Source organism: Enhydra lutris, unplaced genomic scaffold, assembly GCF_002288905.1.
Source record: "Enhydra lutris kenyoni isolate GAN:26980312 unplaced genomic scaffold, ASM228890v2 scaffoldscaffold68, whole genome shotgun sequence".
NCBI lineage: Eukaryota > Metazoa > Chordata > Mammalia > Carnivora > Mustelidae > Enhydra > Enhydra lutris.
The window spans coordinates 12271393-12293685 of NW_019154152.1; the positions used below are offsets into that span (position 1 = coordinate 12271393).

Below are 22293 nucleotides of genomic sequence, written 5' to 3' on the forward strand. Positions count from 1 at the left end.
TCAGGGAGCTCCATGTGGGGCAGGGAGATGAATATAGAAGAGCCATTTTGCTGAGGCAGAGTAAGAACACTGAAGACCCGGCATGTGTGGAGGGAGCTGCCCCGCTTCCCAGCTCCTTGCTTTCACAGTATGAGAGGAAGACATTATTCATTCCATTTCATAGGAGAGAATGTAGGAACCTAGGTCAGTTACCCAAGGTCACAGAGCTCATGAGGGCCCAGCTGGGGACCCTGTGGCCGGTGGCTGGTCAGTCAGTGTGGGCAAGAACTCGGGGTGCTTGGGCCCTAAGACTCAGCATAAGGTGGCTAAAGAAACTCGGGTCAGGGTGCTTGGGTGGCTCAGTCAGTTAAGGGTCCGGCTTTTGGTGTCAGCTCAGGTCATGATCTCAGGGTCGTGAGATTGAGCCCCACATCAGGCTCTGTGCTCAGTGGGGAATCCACTTGAGATTCTCTCTGCCCTCTCCCTCTGCCCCTCCTCCTGCTGTCTCATGTACATGCACACTCTTTCTCTCTCAAATAAGTAAATCTTTAAAAAAAAAAAAATAGACTCTGTCCCCACTCTGCCAGTTACTAGCTGTGTGACCGTGGGCAAGTCAATCACCTCCAGACTTGACTGCCTTGTCTATAAAGTGGAGATGATGACACCTGCGAGTGTGAGGCAGAAATGAGGCCATATCTGTGAGTGCTGAGAGGGCTCTGGGGGACAAGGGGAGGACTGAGCATCTGGGCCTTTCCTTGGGAGGCCCTTCTGGCCTTTGAGGCTCTCCCAAACTCTCCATCCTAGGGTGGGCCCAACTGATGTTCCCTCCTACTAGAAGCTGCCCTGGTGTTTTAAGGGCCTTCGAATCACTGAGGGTAGATGATCTGACTGTAGCTGGGGGCTCTGAGGCAAAGCCCAGTGTCTTGTCACCCATCAGAGCATGCACCTGGTGGGGGTGGGGCAAGGCCAGTCTCCTCCCCTCCCTCAAGGGAGAGCCATTCGCACCCCTCCCACCTGTGAGTTCCTAGCACAGGAGCCTACTTTTCTGAGCATGTCCCATTGTTGACAGGTTTGGGGACAGACTTGGCCCCAAGTCCCCAAGTCAGAGGGAGGGGATCACCAGATGGGTATACCATCTGGTAAAGGCTTCCTGGAGGAGTGGGCCAGAGGTATAGGAACTGGTGGCAAGGGGTAGTAGGTAGGTAGTAGGTAGGTAAGCTGAAGTCCAGGGAGTCAGACACAGAGAAGGCATCCTCTGCCTGGCTTCTAGCAAAGCTTTCCCACAGAATAGGGGCTGCCCTGTCAGGGCAGGATGGACACCCTATCCCTGGAGGGGCAGGTGCAGAGTCTGGTTGACCCTCAGGGACTCCATACTGTAGACCATCACATGCTTAGGATGGAGGCATTAGCTCCTGGGTCTCCTTTTCCCCATCCTTAAAATGGGAAGAACATCGTCTACCTCACAGGGTAGTCAGGAGGATGAAATAATGATATGCTCAGAGCTGGTGTGGAGTAGGGCTCAGTTAACCTGTTTTTACTGAAAGAATGGATATCCAGCCTTGTCTGAGAGTGGGTGAACCGTGCCCCAACCTGGCTGTGTGACCTTTGGCACTGATGTCACCTTTCTGAGTCACCTTTTCTTCATCTGTGGCAGGAGGCCACAGTCTCCACTCTCAGGGATGGTGTGAAGCCCAGCCTGGTAGGGTCTCACCCCGTAGCACTGAGCCTGAAGGAGGGGTTTTTGAAGTTGGCAGCTGGGGTGGGGGGTGGCCTGGAGGCATCTTCCTTTGCCAAGGTAAGAAGTTATTGGTTGTTTTGAGTCCTTTTCAGGAGCCCATTGGGTAACCTCGAAGTGAACAGGAGATCACCAGTTCTACCAGCAGCCATGGGGTGGTGGTGGAGGAGTAAGGGGCACACCCTGGAATGGGGGCATTTGAGATGTGGGGGGAGGGTGCCCCCTGCACGGGGAGTGTATGAGCAAGTTCTGGCAGAGTGGAGGCCCATGGTGCTTTGGGGTAATAGCCAGCAGCCCTGCATGGTGGGAAAGCAGGCTTTGAAGGCCAGGCAGAGGAAGAGGGTGGGCTCTCTGGGTCATTGTGCCTGCAGGGGGTGGGGTCTTAGGGGAACAAGGCATGCTCACCCTCTGCCTTCTATCCCCCAAGGACATGCGGAAGCACGTGACCATGACCCTGCTGGACACGGAGCAGTCATACGTGGAGTCTCTGCGCACCTTGATGCAGGTGAGGCTCGAGACTATTAACCAGGCCCCTGAGAGTGGCCGTTCTGAGTCTAGGAGGCTGTCACACACATGGGAACAAAGCCACTTTTATGGACGGGACGGAGGCTGGAGAGGAGAGAGGAACGACCCTGGGATACATCACCCCTCTGTGGAGAATCCCCCCCCCCCATCGTGTGACTATCCCAGAGGAGGAAGCTCCCACCAGGGTGGGGGACAACATGGAGGGGACTTAATAAGGCCAGACAGGCCACCCCAGGGCAGGTGCTCCCTCCTTTTACTGTCCTGCCACCTCCCCCTGGCAGCCCTGGGCCTGAGCTTAGATCTGTGGCCCTGCCCACGGTAGCCCCATCCATTTTATTCATTGACGGGGAAAATGATAATTGAATGGAGTAAAATGCTGGGCACCTGCTGTGTGCCAGGCCCCAGCCCAGGAATAGGAAGCACAAGGATGAATGAGAGAGGCAAGCCGCTGCCACAGGATCTCATCATCCCATTGGGCACAGAGTTGAGTATATGTTCATTCTCAAAGCATTGAGGGGCCACCTGTGAGGTGAGGGGGTCAGGGAATTTTCCCTGGAGGACGTGCTGTCTTCCTCCCCACCTGTCTTGGCAGCAATAGGAACGGCACGTGCAAGGTCAGGTAAGGAGAGGCCAGCATAGAGCACAAAGGGTTGGTCCTCTGTGGATGCAGGGGGCCACATGGTAGAGGCCTTGACTACCAGGAAGAAGGTTTGGACCCTACCAGGGGCCCTGGAGAGTCAGCGAAAGGCTTTGAGCCGGGGGTGGCATGTCGTCTCATTCATGCTTTACATAGTCTGTCTGACTGCTAGGAAGGTTGACAGCCAAGGGGGGCAGCCACTGAGGGTGGGTGAGGGAGGAGAGGCCAGGACCAGAGCAGAAGCCACAGGGAAGGAGCATCAGGACAGACACTCAGGAAGTGGACTGATCAGGCCAGGCCTGGTAGCTGGTCGGCTGTGGGATAAGGCTGGACTCCTGGTCTGGGTGATGGAAGCACTGTAGGAGCCCCACACGTGAAAGTTGGGGTGAGATGGCCAGATCAGGTTCTAATGGGGGAAAGCCCCCAGCTCAGGGTGCACATGTAGGCCTGGGGCCCAGGACTAAGAACATGGATCCCAGCTGAGGGGCCCTGGCCTTGACAAATTCACTCAAGCCATCTAGGCAGACTGAGAGCAAAGAACAGAAGATAGAGCCCTGGAAACATCCAGAGTATGCAATCATTTTCTCCGCAGATCCGCAATGAGCATCTTCTGGGTGCGGACCGTGTTCTTGGTGAGGGTTCAGCAGAGAGCATGAGTAATAAGGTCCTGTCTCCTAGAGCTCATGGTCTCCGGCAGACACGGACAGTAACCAGCCAGGCAAACCGCACGTGAGGAGAGATGCAGGTTCACAAGTGTGCAGAGGGTGTATCCGTAACAACTGAGTATTGTCCAGCCAGAGAAGGGAGGAAATTCTGACATGTGCCACAACATGGGTGAACCTCAAGGACACGAGGCTAAACCAAAGTGAGCCAGTCACAAGAGGACAGATACTGTATGACTGCACTTCTGTGGGTCACCTAGGATGGCCAAGTTCATAGAAACAGAAAAGTCGAATGGTGCCGGCCAGCGCCTGGGGGAGGGGAAGTGGAAGATAGTGTTTAATGGGTATGGAGTTGTGGTTTGGGAAGATGGGAAAGTTCCAGAGGGTGTTGGGGATGATGGTTCCACAGCAACGTGAAGGTTTTTAATGTGAGTGTACTAACTGTACTTAAAAATGATTGAAATCGGCAAGTTTTATGATGTTTATATACATTGGTTTTATTATTTTATTTTATTTTTTAAAAGATTTTTATCTAGTTATTTGAGAGACAGAGACAGATAGTGACAGAGATAGTGAGAGAGAGCAAAAGTAGGGAGGAGAGAGAGAAGCAGGCTTCCCACTGAGCAGGGAGCCCGATGCAGGGCTCGATCCCAGGACTCTGGGATCATGACTTGAGCCAAAGGCAGAGGCTTAACCCATTGAGCCACCCAGGGGCCCCCACGTTGCTTTTTTATATTAAAAATAAGCACACAGTGGCTCTCCCTTTCCCCCTGCTTGGGTTCCCTCTCCCGCTGTGTCTCTCTTTGTCAAATAAATAAATAAAATCTTTTTTAAAAAATAAAGAAAAAATAAGTGCATGGAAAGAGGAGATCATAGAACGGGGCCTGCCTTGGTGTCACAGGCCAGGGAGGGCTTCTCTGAGGTTGGGGTGTTCAGTGGAGAACTGAAGGTTGGGCAAGCGTTAAGCAGTGGGAGAGCCTGGAGGGCACCCTTCTGGCAGCTGGGACAGAGGGAACAAAGGCTGGAGGCTGGAGGAAACCTGGAGCAGTTAGCCCTGGAGAGGTGGCCGGGGTGGCTGCTGTGCAAGGTGCTGGGACACAACTAGAATGCCGTCTTTTAGCCTTGCCCTTGGCCGCTAGGCAGTGGTAGTCATGCAGGGGTCCAGCAGGGTGTGGGGTCCTTTGGGGTCTCCTGGGTGGGAGTTGAAGGCATTGGGGTCAGGCAATCCAAGGTTTGAGTCACTCGCCTCCCTGCTGTATGATGCTAGCCTAGTCACCTTGCTTCTCTGAGCCTCGGTGCTTTTGTGTGCAGAATGTGACTATCACACCCATGTCCCGGTGCTAAGGTGCAGAGGTAACAAAGCTGCTCTCGCCTTGTTCACACACGGGAGGCTGGCGAGACCCGGGCAGGGCGCTCTGCCTTTCACTCTCCTGGCCAGTTCAGCGCTGCACCTGTGGAGGCCTGCAGGACCTGCCAGGAGGAGAGCTAAAGATAGTTCTCAGGAGGCCGGACTGAGAGTATGGGCAGGAGAGTGTCAGCCGAATGGACTCCACGGCCCTAGTGTTCCCTCACAGTGACCACTGCCACCTGCATTGATTGGTATCCTCCCTGCAAGCCAGGAGTTTCTTTTTTTTCCCTTTCTTTAAATTGAGGTATAATTAACATATGGTGTTACATTAGTGTCACGTGTGGGCCAGGCTTGGTATTTCTTTAAAGAAGAAATACAGAGGTTAACAGAGGCGATGGGATTTGTACCCACATCCTAAGGCTACACCTTTCCTCAGGGTCACCCTCCCACTTTGAGTCTTTAACCCCCGAATTCCCAGCCAACAACCCCTCTTTTCCCTGACCCAGCCCTCTTCACCCAGCACTCCAGACCTTGTCTTTTTTCCCACAGTACTTACTGCCTTCTAACACACATGTAATAATTTCAATATTTATGGCATTTGTTTTCTGCCTCTCTCCACTGAGGTGTCAGCTCAACAAGCATGGGGACTTTTGTCTACCCCCAGGTGCTGCCTGGTGCTTAGAAGGTGGGACACTCAGTAGTTGCCCAGTGAGTACGTGATGAGTGGGTGCAGGTGTTGGCTTCTAGAAGGTTCTGGATCAGGTTCTCTGCTTAGTCTTTCCTCCCACTGTGTGCCTGCTCCTGTGTGGGGTGCAGTATATCTCCTCTCCTTGTGGGACAGCAGGCCGCCCCACCGTCCCCACATACCTCCCCCCCACCTCCCACCCCACCCCCAGCCAGAGAGGACCCTGGCTCAGACTGGCCTAGGAATTCTTTTTTTTTTTTTTTTTAAGATTTTATTTATTTATTTGACAGACAGAGATCACAAGTAGGCAGAGAGAAGGGGAAGCAGGCTCCCCGCAGAGCAGAGAGCCGGATGCTGTGGGAGGGTGGGGGTGGGCTCGATCCCAAGACCCTGGGATCATGACCCGACCCGAAGGCAGAGGCACCCACTGAGCCACCCAGGTGCCCCTGGCCTAGGAATTCTAGGAGGGAGGCTGCCTGCCTGCCCCTTCACCATCACCCGCTGGCCTTTTAAGAATCCCCAACCAGGCAAGAGGATTCTGTTGAGCTTGACTTTCTCGAGGCTGTTATATCAAGCCAGTTTTTAAAAATGTTTGATATAAAGTTTGCCAGAACATTGCATTACTTTTTCAAACATCCTCATTTCTTGGGCTTGTAGTTAGAGTTTCGGCCAGTAGCGTGCAACCGCTGCGTGAGCACGCGTACTGCGAAGCAGGGCTCTTCATTCTCAGGAATCCGGGTTGAATGCAGATGGGAGGCGAAAAAGAGTTTTAATCAGACTTGACCGTAGCCCTGAAAACCATGAAAACAGTGCTCAGATGGTGGCACGAAAGGCCTCCCAGGCCCCTCCTTGCTTTATTTCCCCAACAGCAGTTCTCAACTTTTAACTTTCCACATGTAACTGATTTGAAGATAAACATCTCTGAACTCCAGGTTCATCCTGTAATTGATAGCATATGATAACTTAATTGGCAGCAATTTTTTTCTTAAAGATTTAATGAAATGTGGTTTATTTTTGTTTCTTCCTCATATCTGTGTGTTCCATCGCACTAGACTGTAAGCTCCGCTGGGCAGGGAGTTTGGTCTTCCTTGCTCACTGCTGAACTGTGCCTGTGCACAGTGACTGCTCAGTGAAGTGTCTGCTGAGTTAGCGCATGTGGGTCTCCCAGGAGCCCAGTCTTCTTGCTTTCCTCACTCCACTCTCTGCGGGTTCATGCATCCAACAAACTTCTACTGAGCCCACTCACCCCCATCTTATGCCAGGCCCTGGGCCGCACAGTGAGAGGTGTGGGGATAGGTCTTCCTCTCTCCACTAGAGCTCTGAGTCTAACGAGGGAGATCCAGAGGCATGGCCATTGAGTCATAGGCTCAGGTGATTTCGTATGCCCCCCATGCCAGTGGGTTGGGATGCCATCCCTCTGAGGGTACCCGGACTGACCTGTAGCGGACCCCCAGGGCTACATGCAGCCGCTGAAGCAGCCAGAGAACTCCTTGCTCTGTGACCCATCGCTGGTGGATGAGATCTTCGACCAGATCCCCGAGCTCCTGGAGCACCACGAACAGTTCCTCGAGCAGGTGCGGCACTGTGTGCAGACCTGGCACGCCCAGCAGAAGGTGGGAGACCTGCTCGTCCAGTCGGTGAGTGGCCCTGCTGCCCGCTGCTACAGTCCCCACAAGCCTGGGCCCCTCCTGGAAGGGGATGACTGCTGCCATGGACCCCTCACCCTCCCCCACTCCACCTGGACACTGACTCTGATCCCAGGTCCAACCCCAGAACCTGGGCAGACAGTGGCACTGACCCCAGCCCTGGGGTTGACCTGAACCTGGACACCCCAAAACCTCAGAGCTTGGCTAGACTCTGGCACAGACCCCAGCCCCAGCCAGTTCCTGACCCTGATCCTGGACCCAGCTCTAGTTGCTGGCACTAACTTTGACCCTAGTCCTGAACTCGAGCTGGTCCTGACACTGACCCAGACCTCAGCGGTTGCTGGTACTGACCTCAGCCCTTACGTTGACTAGCTCTTTTCTCCATCCAGCGTTTTAATCAGATAGCTAACTACTTGGCACTTAAGTGCTAGCCATTATTCTAAATACATTACATAAATCCACAAGGCTAGGAGAAAGGTGCAATTATTCTCCCAAGTTTAAAGTGGATGACTCTGCAGCATAGAGAGAAAGTAACCTGATCAAGGTCACAGTGAGTGGTAAAGGGTTCAGGCTCCAAGAGCTGTGGCTCCAGTGCCCACACTCTGCCCCAGTCTGTGCCCCCCTTCATCACGAGCACACCCCCACCTGTGAGCTCTTCAGGATCCCATCATAGTGAATGGGACCTTAGAAAAGGTATTGGCTTCAAAACTCAAAAAGAGCTGTAAAAGCAAAGCTAATAAACATTTAATTAAATGTCTGTAAAAACATAGCACACCATTTTCTTTAGTTGTTAAATATAGTATTGTTTATATGAGCTTAATTGCATTTGAAAAAAACTTAAGTTATATTTTGTTTTTTGGCCAGAATTCCCGGGAATGCATGGTGATGACTGATAAATCATAGCCAAACACAAACTAAACTGCTTACTCAGAGCCGAATGATTTCAAAAACAAAATTGTAAAATGCCTTTCAAAAATTGTACTAGCAAACAAACAAAAACAAACTTACAAACTTACCTGTTGTTGTGAGATGTGGATGTTCTTTCATGTGTTTGTGATGATGTGGGTGGGCCTTGGGCCTAAGAAGGTCTTAGAAGATGCCTGCTGACCCGGAACGGATGTGGCAAGAACTCTGATGGGACCCCCGTTGGGTGCTGACACCTCCAGGCCATTGCCACCCTCGCTGTCACCAGGCTCATCCCCTGTTTGGACTTGGATGCTGACCATGGTCTGACGAGCAGAAGCCCTGGTCCCAGGGAAGGGTCAGCAGAGCAAGCTTGGGCCCAGGGTGGGCTGGGGCGTAAGGGCTGTCTTCTTCTCCGAGCCTCTGCTCTGTAGCACATCCCGGGCCTGGGGAGGGGGACAGTCAGTGCCTTAGAGACACAGGAGCTTGTGGGCCCAGAGGGGCCAGAAACAAATACCACCATAGGGCCCTTAATCCATCCGTGGTTCAGCTGACACAGAAACCAGGGTGTCCCACCACCTAGCCAGCGCTTCTGCCCAAGAACTTTAACATTTAGCCCAGCTATCAGCTGGCCATCGGTGCTAGCCACCAGCTGTGTGCCCCCACTGGACAGGATGGACATCCCTATTGCCTTCCAGAGGAGAGACTTGTCCCCAGGGGGAATCAAGGGAGGCCAGATTTCAAGTGTGATTCCAGAAAGAGTTCTAGTCAGGGCAGGGAGGGCTTCCTGGAGGAGACACGGTTGGAGCTTAGCCCTGAGATTGGACGATGGTGAGATTTGGATGTAGTAAGGGCATCTGGTGGAGAGAATTACATGGGCAAAGGCCAAGAGGCTGGAATGAGTCTGTGTTTCTCAGAGGACAGTGAGGAGGGGGACCTCCTGGCTGGACTTAGTGAGGCTGGAGAGCAAGGGATGGAAATGCCCAGTTGGAAATGGAAGAGCCTGGTCTACAGGACACTTTTAGGCATATGTATTTCCATGTACACACAGACCCTAAGTAAGATACATGTTTGCACACACACATGCTCACAGGGCCACACATACAAGGTGTATGTGTATACACAACGGAGGAGCACATACCCCATCCCTTAGAGACCACATCATGTCCAGTTGGAGGGAAAGGATGTTGGCTTGTGCATCACTGGAAACCAGGACAGGGTGAGGTGAAGTAAGGGACACCTTGAAGGTCCCCAACCTACCTCTTCACCCATAGTTCTCCAAGGACATCCTGGTCAACATCTATTCTGCCTACATTGACAACTTTCTCAACGCAAAGGATGCCGTACGTGTGGCTAAGGAGGCGAGGCCTGCCTTTCTCAAGTTCTTGGAGGTACTGGGGGCCAGCTAAGGGGGATGGACATGACTCCTAGCTTGGGCCCGCTTTGGGAGGGGGCAAGAGCTCTCAGACTGGGCACCATAGCCTTAGGCTAGGGTTCAGTTTTTGCCCTTGGGCTGGGATGGAGGCACTGGCTGGGGACCTGTCCCCAGTCATTCCCTTCTTTGCATGACATTCCTCACATGGGTGCCCATCCACTTTGTCTCTGGTTTCAGCAAAGCATGCGTGAGAACAAGGAGAAGCAGGCTCTGTCTGACCTCATGATCAAGCCTGTGCAGCGGATCCCACGCTATGAGCTTCTGGTGAAGGTGGGCATTGGAGGCACGTGAGGCTGCAGGGGGCTGGAAGGCCCCTCCTCGATTGAGCCTGACGTCAGTGTCCCCAAGGGTCGGGTAGGAAGAGAAGTCCTCTCTGGAGTCTCCCTGTAGTCCTTCCTGCTCCAGCCGTCAACATGGGGCTGCCGGGCCTGAAAGGGGCAGCTGATAAGCAGGGGTCTTATCCCCATCTCCACACCAGGACCTCCTGAAACACACACCCGAGGACCACCCAGACCACCCACTCCTGCTGGATGCTCAGCGGAACATTAAGCAGGTGGCTGAACGCATCAACAAGGGTGTGCGGAGCGCAGAGGAGGCAGAGCGACACGCCCGTGTGCTGCAGGAAATTGAGGCTCACATTGAGGGCATAGAGGACGTGAGTGCTCCCCGCCACCCATGTTTTCATTTGCACCTGTGGTCCCCTGCAGTCACCGTCCCGTCCACCTCCACAGCGTGTCTGCCAGCATCCCCACCCATCTCTGTCCATAGCCACAACCATGTTGTCTGCCTCTGGCCACAGATCCCACGGTCTGAGCGCACAGCATCAGGAGGACGGAGGGGATGCTGCTTCTACTGGCCTGGCCTGTGGAGGGGGGCCAGGGGTCCCTGGGGTCTGGGGAGGAGATGGGATTAATAATTGGCCTTCAAGGTTTTGTCTTTCCTGCCCCACAGCTCCAAGCCCCTCTGCGGCGATTCCTAAGGCAGGAGATGGTCATTGAAGTGGTAAGAAGTGTCCCATTGTCTACCCAACTGTTCCCATCTCCCTATTTTGTTCATACTTCTGCTCATACCTGCTGCCCTTGGGCCTCCCTGCTCTTCCCCACAACAGGAGTCCTGGGTCGAGTCCCAGCTCTGCCTCTAGGCATCTGGGGCAGAGCCCTCACCCCTCTCTGGGCCTGGCTGTCCCCTTGGGCACGGTGGGCAGGAGGGTGGGCCTCTGGGCCTGAGTCCTGCCTCGGACCCCACAGAAGGCCGTCGGTGGCAAGAAGGACCGGTCTCTCTTCCTGTTCACGGACCTCATCGTCTGCACGACCCTAAAGCGGAAATCGGGTTCCCTGCGGCGCAGCTCCATGAGCCTGTGAGTGGCTGGGGCGGGGCTGGGCTGGGGCAGTGGGGGAGCAGCTGTCCTTCCCTGCCCCCACTGCGCCGGCCCGGCCAGAGCTCCCCCTTGGCTCCCCACAGGTACACGGCAGCCAGCGTCATCGACACGGCCAGCAAGTACAAGCTGCTGTGGAAGCTGCCGCTGGAAGACGCGGACATTGTCAAAGGTGGGGCTGGCCCAGGCCTGCCCAGGGGTTCTGGGTGTCCGGGCCCTCCTCTCAGAAGCCCTCCTGGAGGGCTTGCCCTGTGACTGGGCTGGCTGCCTGGATCTGTCTGCTTTTCTGTTGGGGGGGGCCTCACTTTCCCAGCCAGTATGGGGGGGGCTGCAGGATCGGTGTGCCCACCACAGAGCCACACCAGGACCTGTGCACACAGACCACCTTCTGACAGGGCAGGGACCTCGCCTAGGCTGGGGTGGTGCGGGGGCACAGACACACCTGCCACCAGCCACTGACCACGGCACCAGCATCCTATTAGACGACGATGCACTGCTCTGGTCCAGCAGTTTAGTTCATCGGGAGCAGAGACTCACTTAAGTCAGTGCAAGCAGAAGGCTGGTTGGAAAAATCTGTGTTGTTTGGGGCTGAGGTGGTTTCAGAGACTTGCTCCTCCTGCCTGTTCTCACTGCCCTTAGCTTTCTCTGCTTCCTCTTTCCTTCCACCTCCTGTGCTCCCTCATGGCCTGCTCGGCATCATGGCCTTTCTCCCTAGCTGCTCCAGGATCCGAAGTTTACCTTTCTGAGTGGGCGGGTTGGTCTGGGATGGTGGTGTGGGTGCCTCTGGGCTGGCAGGCAGTTCGGGTCCAGACTCTGTCCCTAGGCTTAACTGTGGTGGCCCCCAGGGCAAACCCAGGCTGGCCTCACGTGGGCCACTGTGGAGGAATACAAGCTGATGGTTGGTCCGGTTTGTCTCTTCTCACTGAACACAGGCCAGTTGATAAAGTGACTACCTTTAGGTCAGGTGTCTGCTCCTGGTCCCATCGAGTTGGTCAGAGTGGGGCAAGGTCCTATACAGAAGAAACCAGGGCTGCCCAGGCAGTGAGCATTGTTGGGGTGGGGTGGGGGGAATGGCATCCTTCAGAAGGAGTAAGAGAAAACCCAAGCCTTAGCTTTTCTAGTACATTCCACCGCTGTCTACTCTGCCTGTTGGTGGGTTCCTGGTCTAGGGTGGACACCCCTGGCCAGGCAGTGTTGGGTGTGGGGATGCTGAGCTGGCCTGTGGGTCCAGCTACTTGGCTGTGGTCAGGTAGGGTAGGACTAGAGAAATCCAGAGCATCAGCTCATTTTCCCCTCCTCTGTCAGGGAACGGAGTCTCTTGGTCAGCAGATTTGACTGCCCGAGGCTCTGGCTGCCTGGCCGACTCCCTTGTGGGGGCCGCACCCCCGCGGCTTCCGGTGTCAGTGGGAGGCTGCTGAAGCCACAGGGCTGTCCGCCGCCTATTCTGTGTGCCCATCTGGGGGCTCTCCAAGGGACCAGCACCCTGGGCCAGGTGGCTCTGAATCAGGCCCAGTCCCCTGTTGCCATGCCTGGTGTTTCTCTGCGAGCCACCTGGCTGTCACTCTGTTCCTTGGGTCTTGGGGTTGACCAGCTCTCAGCTTGTCAGGCCACTCCCCATGCTTGACTGCAGACTGTGAGGAAAGGGCAGACTGTCTGTCCAAGCCTGACCTTGTCTGCTTCTGTATCTGTCCATGGCCTTCCTCTGTCTCTACCAGGGGCATCCCAAGCCACCAATCGGGAGAACATCCAGAAGGCTATCAGCCGCCTGGACGAGGACCTGACCACCCTGGGCCAGATGAGCAAGCTCTCGGAGAGCCTTGGTTTCCCCCACCAGGTCTGCCCCCTGAGGCAGGGGGAGTGGGGTGATGGGGGTTCCCAGACCCTATCTGAGGGAGAGAAAACAGCCTCTTCATTGCCTGAGGAAGAGGTCACTCAGCTCTGTCACTTATTGTAAGGGGAAAGTTCAGCCTCATAGCAACTGAGGGAAGTGATGTGTTCCAGGCCTGAGGGTGGAGACACAGCTCTGTCCCCAGCTGAGGGAGGAGTGAGGGCCCATCATGTCTGGGGTGGGGGTCAGGTCCCCACTTAGTTCTCAGGGCAGGAGCAGGCTGTGGGGAGATGTCAGGGCCTAAGGCTGGGTCCTCCTTCCGGCAGAGCCTGGACGAAGCACTGCGGGACCTCTCAGCTGCCATGCACCGGGACCTGTCAGAGAAGCAGGCGCTGTGCTACGCGCTTTCCTTCCCACCTACCAAGCTGGAGCTGTGCAGCACGAGGCCCGAGGGCACAGACTCCTTCATCTTTGAGTTCCCTCATCCTGACGCCCGCCTTGGCTTTGAACAGGCCTTTGATGAGGCCAAGAGGAAGCTGGGTAAGCCAGGCCCATGCCGATGTCCTCCTTCCAGCACTTCCAGGCAGTGGGCGGCACCATGCCATGGTGTGGGAGATCAGGAACCAGAAATCCGGAGACCCCTGTGTCCTGTGCTTCAGTTCCTGCTCAGGGGGAGGGTGGCCTGAGACTCCCGAGGAGAAACAGAACTTGCTTCCCTGGGCAGGGAGGGGATTCAGTGGATGGAAAGGGTGAACTTAGGACAGGGGCACTGCTGTGGAGAGGAGGCAGGACCCTCCTCCCTGTGCGCCCTCCGTACACTCTGAGCAGGCCTGGAGCAGGGAAAGCTGTTAGAGTCTGTGGCTTAGAGGATCTTTGAGACTTCTGGGTCTGCCTCCCACATTGTACAGGTGGGAAAATTGAGGCCAGGGACAAGCAGGGCATAACCCACAACCCTCTCGCTTTCCCCTGAGAGACCCTAATGAGCAGGGCGGGAAGGGAAATGGTCGAGGGCAAGGTGGAAGCTGAGCAGTGTTTGTCCATCTCCACTACAGCCTCCAGCAAAAGCTGTCTAGACCCCGAGTTCCTGAAGGCCATCCCCATCATGAAGACCCGCAGTGGCATGCAGGTGTGTGGGGGCCCCGGCCCCGCGGGTACGCATGGTTTTGTTGGGGGTCCACTAGGTGCCTGTCTCGAACATGATAGCCGCCCCCTGTGTCTGCTACAGAGTGTACTACTCTGCACACGCATGTGGCTACTACGTGGGTCGTGTACACATGGGTGTGGCCACACACATCTGTGTGTGCACGTGAGCGAAGGCTGTCTGGTGGGCATGAGGTGTCTAAGTCACGCGCCTAAGTCTGACTACATCTGGACAGCGGTTACCACTTTTCACACTTGTTACCTCATACATTTGGGATCGTGTTTAGGGCTTCCACGTGTGTGGCTGTCTGTGTACACATACATATATGAAGGGACGAGACCGACATCATGTGGGCATATGTGCCTCTGGCTCACAGAGTGGCCCATGCGCTGTGCATGTGTGTGTGTGTGTGTGTGTGTGTGTGTGTGTACACGAGTGTACAGAGGGATGTCCTGGGAGTTCATGTCCCCCGCACTGCAGGCCCAACCCCCTCCGTTCCGCCAGCCGGCGGGAGAGCGGTGGGGAGCTGGCAGCCCTTCCCACATTCACCTTCCCCTGTCTGTTGGTGCCGTCTGCAGTTCTCGTGTGCAGCCCCGACCCAGAGCAGCTGCCCTGAGCCCATGCCTGAGGTGTGGGTGTGCAACAGTGACGGCTACGTGGGCCAGGTGTGCCTGCTGAGCCTGCGCGCTGAGCCCGACGTGGAGGCCTGCATCGCCGTCTGCTCCGCCCGCATCCTCTGCATCGGGGCCGTGCCTGGCCTTCAGCGCCGCGGCCACAGGTGAGGCCGGCGACAGCGGAGCAGCGAGACACATCTGGCTCCCAACCCCTCCGCAGCTGTGGGCAAGGCTGGTGGACGGGGCGGGGCCTTGGGTGCTGGCGGCCAAGCAGTGGGACAGAGCCCCGGCTCCTGGCAGCTTTCATCCCCACTCCTGTATCTCACAGGGAGCGGCCTGCCTCGCTGAGGAATCCCCCAGAGACGGCCCTGGAGACCCCTGGTCCAGAACTGGACGTTGAGGCTGTGGATGAAGAAGCAGCAACGCTGGCAGAGCCGGGGCCCCAGCCCTGCCTCCATATCTCCATCGCAGGCTCGGGGCTGGAGATGGCCCCAGGCCCCGCCGAAGGAGATCCCCGCCCGGAATTGGTGCCCTTTGACAGCGACTCCGATGATGAGTCTTCACCCAGCCCCTCGGGAACCCTGCAGAGCCAAGCCAGCCGGTCCACCATCTCCTCTAGCTTTGGCAGTAAGTGCCTGGCTTGGGGCTGTCAGTCAGGGTGGACTGCCCTGAGGAGGGGGCACCCAGCAGGTACTGATGGGTGAGGAGGGACCAGCGTCACCGAAGGCATGGCATCGAGTCTCAGGATGTTAGCACACAGAGCTGGGGGAGCTGGCAAGGTGGGGAAGGGGGACTGTGACAGCAAGGACCCAGAGGGCAGCGGGCCAGTCAGGCCAGATCCCAAAGACCCCAGAACACCCTGTCAAGTAGGGGAGATGGAGTAGGGGCTGGAGTGGTTGATCTGCCTGTCCACAGCATGATGGTGGATTGGTGTGTGTAGCCAGCAGAATAACTAGGCCTGAGAGGGGCAGATGCCTCGGGGAAGGGGGGAACGGGTGGGAGGCCCTCAGGAGGGACTTGGCTGGGAGGGACGCACGGAGGGGAGATGGGGGTCTGGAAAGGTGACAGGTCTTGGGCCCAGCAGAGGGGAATGGAGGTAGACACCTTTGTCTCCCTCAGATGAGGAGACTCCGAGCTCCAAGGAGGCCACGGCAGAGACGACCAGCTCAGAGGAGGAGCAGGACCCTGGCTTCTTGCCCCTGTCTGGCTCCTTCGGGCCTGGCGGTCCCTGCAGCACCAGCCCCATGGATGGGAGAGCCCTTCGCCGCTCTAGCCGTGGCTCCTTCACCCGGGGCAGCCTTGAGGACCTGCTGAACGTTGACCCCGAGGCCTACCAGAGCTCTGTGTGGCTGGGCACTGAGGATGGCTGGTAGGGGCAGGACAGGAGCCAGGGCCACAGAACCCCGAGCTCTGTGCTTGGGAAACCACGTGGTATCCTGAAACAGAAGCGGGAGGGCTTGGGGTCCAACCTCAGGAGTACGACCAGCCGGGGCTCCCGCGGGGTCTGAAGCCTACAGGGAGGCTTTGGGATCTCAGTACCTTGGCCCCTGGCGGCGGGGAGATGGTTGTGGGACCGAGGTGGAGGGCGAACTTCGGGGGCAAGCCTTGGTCACAGGTGCATGCCCTGATCCACAGCGTCCACGTGTACCAGTCCTCCGACAGCATCCGTGACCGCAGGAACAGCATGAAGCTCCAGCACGCGGCCTCTGTGACCTGCATATTGTAAGGCCCTTGGCCAGTCCTCCTGGTCCAGACCCTCCTACCCATGCAGGCCTCCTTCTGTTCACCCAGCTCTCCCCGTTCTACCAGCCCCTTCTTTCTGTGGAGGCTTGCCCTAGGCCAGCTGGGCCTCTCCTACAGTGTGTGACGGTGGGCGAGTTACTACCCCTTTCTGGCCTTGGGCTCCCTGCCTGGAGTGTCAGTCTCTTGGGCATTGTAGCCATTCTGTCTGGGAGTCCCTTGGCCCCAGGTGACCTCCTCTGGCCTCCTGAAACCCCTGACTCCTTCGCCTTTGCCCTGCCCAGGTATCTGAATAACCAGGTGTTTGTGTCTCTGGCCAATGGAGAACTTGTGGTCTACCAACGAGAAGCAGGTGAGTGCCCTCCGCACCCCGCCCCGCCGGCGTGACTGGTGCAGGCCCTCTCCCTGAGGCCCGTGAGTCTGGAGACGTAGCTCTGGGCACCTCTCAGGCCCTCTCTGGGCCTCGGTGTCCTTGTGTACAAATGGGGAGTTTAGCACCTATAATTACATTTGTGGGGGTGAGGCTCCAGGGCAATACCAGACTGAATTTGCTGTTTTCTTTATCCTGCTCCCACTCCAGGCCATTTCTGGGACCCCCAGAACTTCAAGTCAGTGACCCTGGGTTCTCAGGGGAGCCCCATCACCAAGATGGTGTCCGTGGGTGGGCGGCTGTGGTGTGGCTGCCAGAACCGGGTCCTTGTCCTGAGCCCTGACACACTGCAGCTGGAGGTACCGGTGGGGGTGGGTGCGGGGACAGAATTGGTGATTTGGGATAAGCCTGGCCCGTGAGAGAGGGAGCTGAGACCATGGGGGCCATAAGAAAGCATCCATCTGTCCAGAGAGAGGCCCGTGATTGATCCAAAAACCCTCTGAGCTCTAATATCCTTTGATCACAGAATCACTGAGCTGCAGGGGAAAAGCCAGCTCCATTTTTAATTTCTGAGGCTTAATGGGGGGCTTCACTGAAACTAGGCTTCGACAGGTTGGTCATCTAGACCAAGGAGCAAGGCCACCTCTGCCGTCAGTTGGGGGGCTTTCTGGAGAGGTCTGGTGTGAGCTGTAGGGGTGAGGCGGGTGCTGGTGGAGCATGAGGCAGGGAGGGGCCGGGGAGGGCAGAGGCCTGCCAGTCGCCCACGTGCTCTCTCTCCCTGCCCCTCCCACCGCTCCGGCCAGCACACGTTCCACGTGGGCCAGGATTCCAGCCGCAGCGTGGCCTGCATGGTGGATTCCAGTCTGGGGGTGTGGGTGACGTTGAAAGGCAGTGCCCACGTGTGTCTCTACCACCCGGACACCTTTGAGCAGCTGGCAGAGGTAGACGTCACACCCCCCGTGCACAGGATGCTGGCAGGTACTGACCTCTGTCCACCCCTGCCCCTTCCCCCTGGAGCCCTTCTGCCCCCATATCGAGGAGGCTGAGCCGGGGGCCGGGAGGCAGCCCCAGCTCCGGTCCGTCTCGCCCCCTAGGCTCGGACGCCATCATCCGGCAGCACAAGGCTGCCTGCCTGAGGATCACGGCGCTGCTGGTGTGCGAGGAGCTGCTGTGGGTGGGCACCAGCGCCGGCGTCGTGCTCACCATGCCCACCTCACCCAGTGCCGTCAGCTGCCCGCGAGCGCCCCTCAGCCCCACCGGCCTAGGCCAGGGGCACACCGGCCACGTCCGCTTCTTGGCTGCCGTCCAGCTGCCAGATGGCTTCAGCCTGCTCTGCCCGACCCCACCACCTCCCCCAGACACGGGTGGGTTTTGCCCCCTCCTCTGGCCCAGGGGGTCCGGATCTAGAACACAGAATGGCAGGCGGGACAGACGTGGACTGGGAGGGTTAGCAAGAGAAGCGTGTTAGGAGATGACTTCTGTCAAGGAGCGCCACGGTGAGCCAAGGCTTGCCTTGACCGGGCAGGAAACCGTATTCCCACGAGGAGGTGCCTGTGGGAACCGAGAAGCCGGGAAGCTTTGGGCGGGAGAAGACCTCAGCTCCCTGGCTGGGAAAGTAGGAAGCAGTTTGAGGAGGACAGTACATGTGTAATGGGGGAGGGGGGATGCCAAGAGCTTATGTCACTCTTGACTAGGACACACAGATAAGAGGTAAGAAGTTGTGTGACTGCCAGGAAGTGGATATTTCTTTCCAAAGATGTTCTTGGCTAACAGGAAATAGGATTCCCCCACAGAAACTATGCCTGTCTTTCTTCCTATCTTCTGGGGTGAGGCAGGCCCTTAGGGGACAGCACAGCCACCAGTCCCACCCCTGCTAACAGACTGTCTCTCTCTCCATCCTCCAGGCCCTGAGAAGCTGCCATCCCTGGAGCACCGGGACTCCCCTCGGCACCGAGGACCTGCCTCGGCCAGACCTAAAATGCTCGTTATCAGTGGTGGGGACGGCTATGAGGACTTCCGACTGAGCAGCGGGGGTGGTGGCAGCAGCGAGACGGTGGGCCGAGACGACAGCACAAACCACCTCCTCCTGTGGAGGGTGTGACCCTGTCCACTGTGGCCCAGGACTTGCCTGCCCAGCTGCCCTCGGCCCGCTTGCCTCTTCCCAGCCCACACTTGCTAGCGGTCTCTGACCAGGAAAGTCCCACCAGGGGCACACCTGTGCCTGCGCGGGCTCCCTCCCAGCCCCGAGGAAGTATTCCTGATGGAACACCTGCTGGCCAGTAGGCCAAGGCCTTTGCCGACCCTCTGGCTGCTTCGGTGCCCCCAGTCATGACAGGGGTGGGGCAGGGGGGCATGTGGGCTGCCCAGGACCACTGTCCCTGGAGCTTCTACCAAAGACACGGCCGGGCCTGGACCCCCTGGGGCTGGGGAGGGCCATGTGCAATATTTGGAGGGTTTTCGGGGGGCAGTGGGAGGGCTAGGGACAGAAGCCTTTCCCATGTACAGTATTTATGTTTCTTTCTAGATGCGTACCTTCCCAAGCACTTATTTATGCAATGACCTGGGCAGGGGTGATTTGAGGAAGTCACAGAAGGGGAAAGACCCTATTCCTGCTCTGGGGGCCACCCTGGGGCCCTAAGCGAGCCTTCCTGGAAGGACCAATCCCCCCTCATTACATACTTGCGCACACATGTGCATAGACACATGGGTGTGTGCACGCACGTGTGCGCGCACGCACACACACACACACACACACACACACACACACTGCATGTTCAGGGCACTAGAATATTGCCTCTTAACATACACTTTCCATGGCCTTGTCGTGATTGGGCTGCCCTCCAGTATCCAGAGCCAAGGACCAAGCACCCTCAGTCATCTAGAACAAGGTGATGGCTGCAGGGGGCAGTGACTCCCGTGTGGGGGCCTCCCCAGGCCTTGGCATTTCCTAACTTGTTGGCAGTGCCTTTAGTTGTTTCCAGATTTGTTAACACTGATAGGGACTTGGACAGGGCTCTTTCCTGGCCTGAGCAGGGAAGAGGAAAGGGCCCTTGTTCTCCTCCAAGCTGCCCCCCCAGCTCCTGTGTCTCATGCACTGGCACGTATGGTCACCTTGGCAGGGTGGGCCTGGGAGCCCCCCTCACTCGGACCATTGAGACCCTCTTTTCACACCCTTCCTGCCAGGGCAGCCCCTCCAGGAAGAATTCCCAAAGCCCAGGGGCTGGATATGGCCTCTTCAACTGGGAACCACTTACAGGCAGCCTCTTCCCTGATCCTTGGATGGCAGGAGCCAGTCTGACCCCCAGCCCCCTTGCTTCTTCAGCTGCAGCTCCAAAGGTCTGGTTTCAGATGGGGTTTGTTTGGTTCTGTTTTTGTTTGGGGTGCGTGGGTCATTGTGGTCTTAGATTATGTTTCTCTTGCTACCAAACAGTCATGTATTAACTTTCCTTGGATGATGAATTTTAAAGAGTCAATAAATAGAAACACCAAATGACCACTCCCCATTGGTGGCACGGGGGCCTCCAGCCACCAGCCTCAGGGCTCCCCAGCAGACAGGCCTCCCAACACCACTCACTTGAGCAAAAGGGAGGGCTCAGAGACCAAGAAGGTGCTGGGAAGGCAAAGCCACCACTCCCCATGATAGACCAGGCAGGTCGCTGTCCCTGTCTGGGCTATCGCTCTCTCTCGTCAGGAAAACAAGGTCTCATGCCCATTCACATCTTTGTGACCAGGGCGACATGTTAAAACCCCTTACAGATTACATGTGCGAATATAAAGTATGATCCATAATTATATGTCCATATAAGTATACATTCCCAGGCTCCCCACAGCTTCTCAGTCGCTGGGCCTGGGATGGGGCTTGGGAGTCCGAAGCTGACAGGCAGCATGTGACAAACAAGGCGACCAGAAGACCAGACGGCTCCAGCAGGAAACGGTGTTCTGCAGCAAAGCCTCGTGTGAAGCTGGGGAATCTGACAGAAGCCAAAGTGACCTAACGCTTTAGAGCAAGGGTGGAATCCAAGTCTGTCTGATTTCTGGTCCAAAGTGGTGCGTCATTAAATCAGACAGAAGAACACAAAGGCCAACCCATGGGGCCGGCCAGTCCTGGAGGGCAGATCCCCTCCCCACGGGGTACCCCTGCGGAGCTCAAGATGGCGACCACTTGTAAAGGGCAGAGGCAGGGCCCCGCTCTGCTGAACACCTTGGAACGTTTTTCAACCTAAGTGATCAGTTGCTGAAGGGGGAGTGTAGTTTCATGCTTCGCAAACTGGTATACACACACCTCGGGTCTGCTGGGCCCTCAAGGCCCATTTCTCCGCAGAGTCACTTCACCTGGAATATCTGGGTAGGAGGGGATGATATTAAACACACATATTCCAGAGTGGAAGGCAACAGTCATGTAGAATTCATGGTGAAAAACAGAACACAGGCTTTGAAGTTGAACAGAAAGCTTTGCCACTAACTAGCTATGTGACCTTGGAGGAGTTCCATCCCCTGTAAGCTTTCATTTCCTCATCTGTAAAATGGGGCCTATGATCGTTTTCCCCCACGAAGAAGAGATTTGTTGTGCCCTGAAATAAAAGGGGGGAGCTAACTAGTGGAGCCACTAATTTAGTAGTTGCCAGCACAGTGGCCCGGATATTGGAGCTCCCTCAGGACACCTGGTCCCTACACCTTGAGACTCTCCTCCCTCCCTTGCTGCCACATGACTGCTGTTCTCACTGCTCACAGTGGCTTCTGTGGCCTCCTGGCCTCTGTGCCTTCAACATAGGGGCCCTGGCCAGACTTTAGTTTCGGCGCTGGGCACCCAAGGGCGGGTCCCCGACATTTTCCCAGCTCAAGCGCCTCAGCAGGACTGGGCGCTGGCCCAGCCAACTGCTACTTAGGAGGTCACATCCTGGGGCCCTGGTCAGCTTATGGACAGGTGGTTGGCCCTGAGCCAGTCAGCTGTGGGCAGGGAGGTCCTGGGATGAACAGTCATCAGGCTGCTGGCCATGGGGAGAGTTCTAGAAGAATCTGCTCCTCTAAAGCAGTAGTTCTCAATCTTGGCTGCACATTAGAATCACCTGAGGGGCCCAGCCCACACCCCAGACCAATTAAATCAGAATCTGGAGGGTGGACCCAGGTGCCACTGTTTTTCAAGGGAACTGTGTTGAAGTATAATGTTTGTACAGAGAAGTACACAAACTTGTTTGTTAGCATGTGACTTGAATTTTTGTGAAGTGAACACCTCCAGATCAAAAAAAATGAATATTTCATCACCCTGAAAACTCTCCGTATCCTCCCTCTGAGTCTGTCCCCCAACACTAACCACTACCCTGGCTTATGACACCATGTTTTAATTTTGCCAGTTTTAATTTTGCCAGCCTGAGCTTGAAACCAGGGTATGACCAGGGCTGGCCAGGGTATGACCAGGGTCAGAGGAAGTGGGGCTTAGGTTTTGTATGGACACGGAACAGCCTGAGCCAAGGCAGTCAGGGGAGGGGAGGGCCCAGAGGGAGGAGTCCGAGGGGCAGGCCCAGCTGGAGCAGAGGAAAGGGCAGGGGAAGCCAGAGTGTGAGCTCTGTGAGAGGCCACTTATTTTGTTCCTTGCTCCATTCCCAGGCTGCCTGATACACAGTAGAGGCTCAATAAATATTTGTGGAATTCAATCTGGAGAATCCAGTTGGG

General features: G+C 56.4%; 1 protein-coding gene across 1 annotated transcript in view; it reads left to right on the plus strand.

Annotated features, from left to right (window-relative positions):
• Window positions 1-20194, plus strand: part of LOC111159621 (Rho guanine nucleotide exchange factor 17) — a 54495-nt gene extending 34301 nt beyond the window's left edge. The window contains exons 2-21 of the mRNA XM_022522158.1: window positions 2142-2219; window positions 7026-7208; window positions 9395-9511; window positions 9733-9825; window positions 10034-10210; window positions 10507-10557; window positions 10803-10912; window positions 11017-11102; window positions 12646-12764; window positions 13085-13298; window positions 13811-13884; window positions 14478-14677; window positions 14842-15140; window positions 15633-15882; window positions 16149-16235; window positions 16538-16605; window positions 16834-16982; window positions 17427-17601; window positions 17718-17987; window positions 18528-20194. Of these exons, the coding sequence (XP_022377866.1) occupies window positions 2142-2219; window positions 7026-7208; window positions 9395-9511; window positions 9733-9825; window positions 10034-10210; window positions 10507-10557; window positions 10803-10912; window positions 11017-11102; window positions 12646-12764; window positions 13085-13298; window positions 13811-13884; window positions 14478-14677; window positions 14842-15140; window positions 15633-15882; window positions 16149-16235; window positions 16538-16605; window positions 16834-16982; window positions 17427-17601; window positions 17718-17987; window positions 18528-18724 (2997 nt within the window). The 3' untranslated portion in view covers window positions 18725-20194. The remainder of the gene's footprint in view (window positions 1-2141; window positions 2220-7025; window positions 7209-9394; window positions 9512-9732; window positions 9826-10033; window positions 10211-10506; window positions 10558-10802; window positions 10913-11016; window positions 11103-12645; window positions 12765-13084; window positions 13299-13810; window positions 13885-14477; window positions 14678-14841; window positions 15141-15632; window positions 15883-16148; window positions 16236-16537; window positions 16606-16833; window positions 16983-17426; window positions 17602-17717; window positions 17988-18527) is intronic.
• The last annotated feature ends 2099 nt before the right edge of the window (window positions 20195-22293 follow it).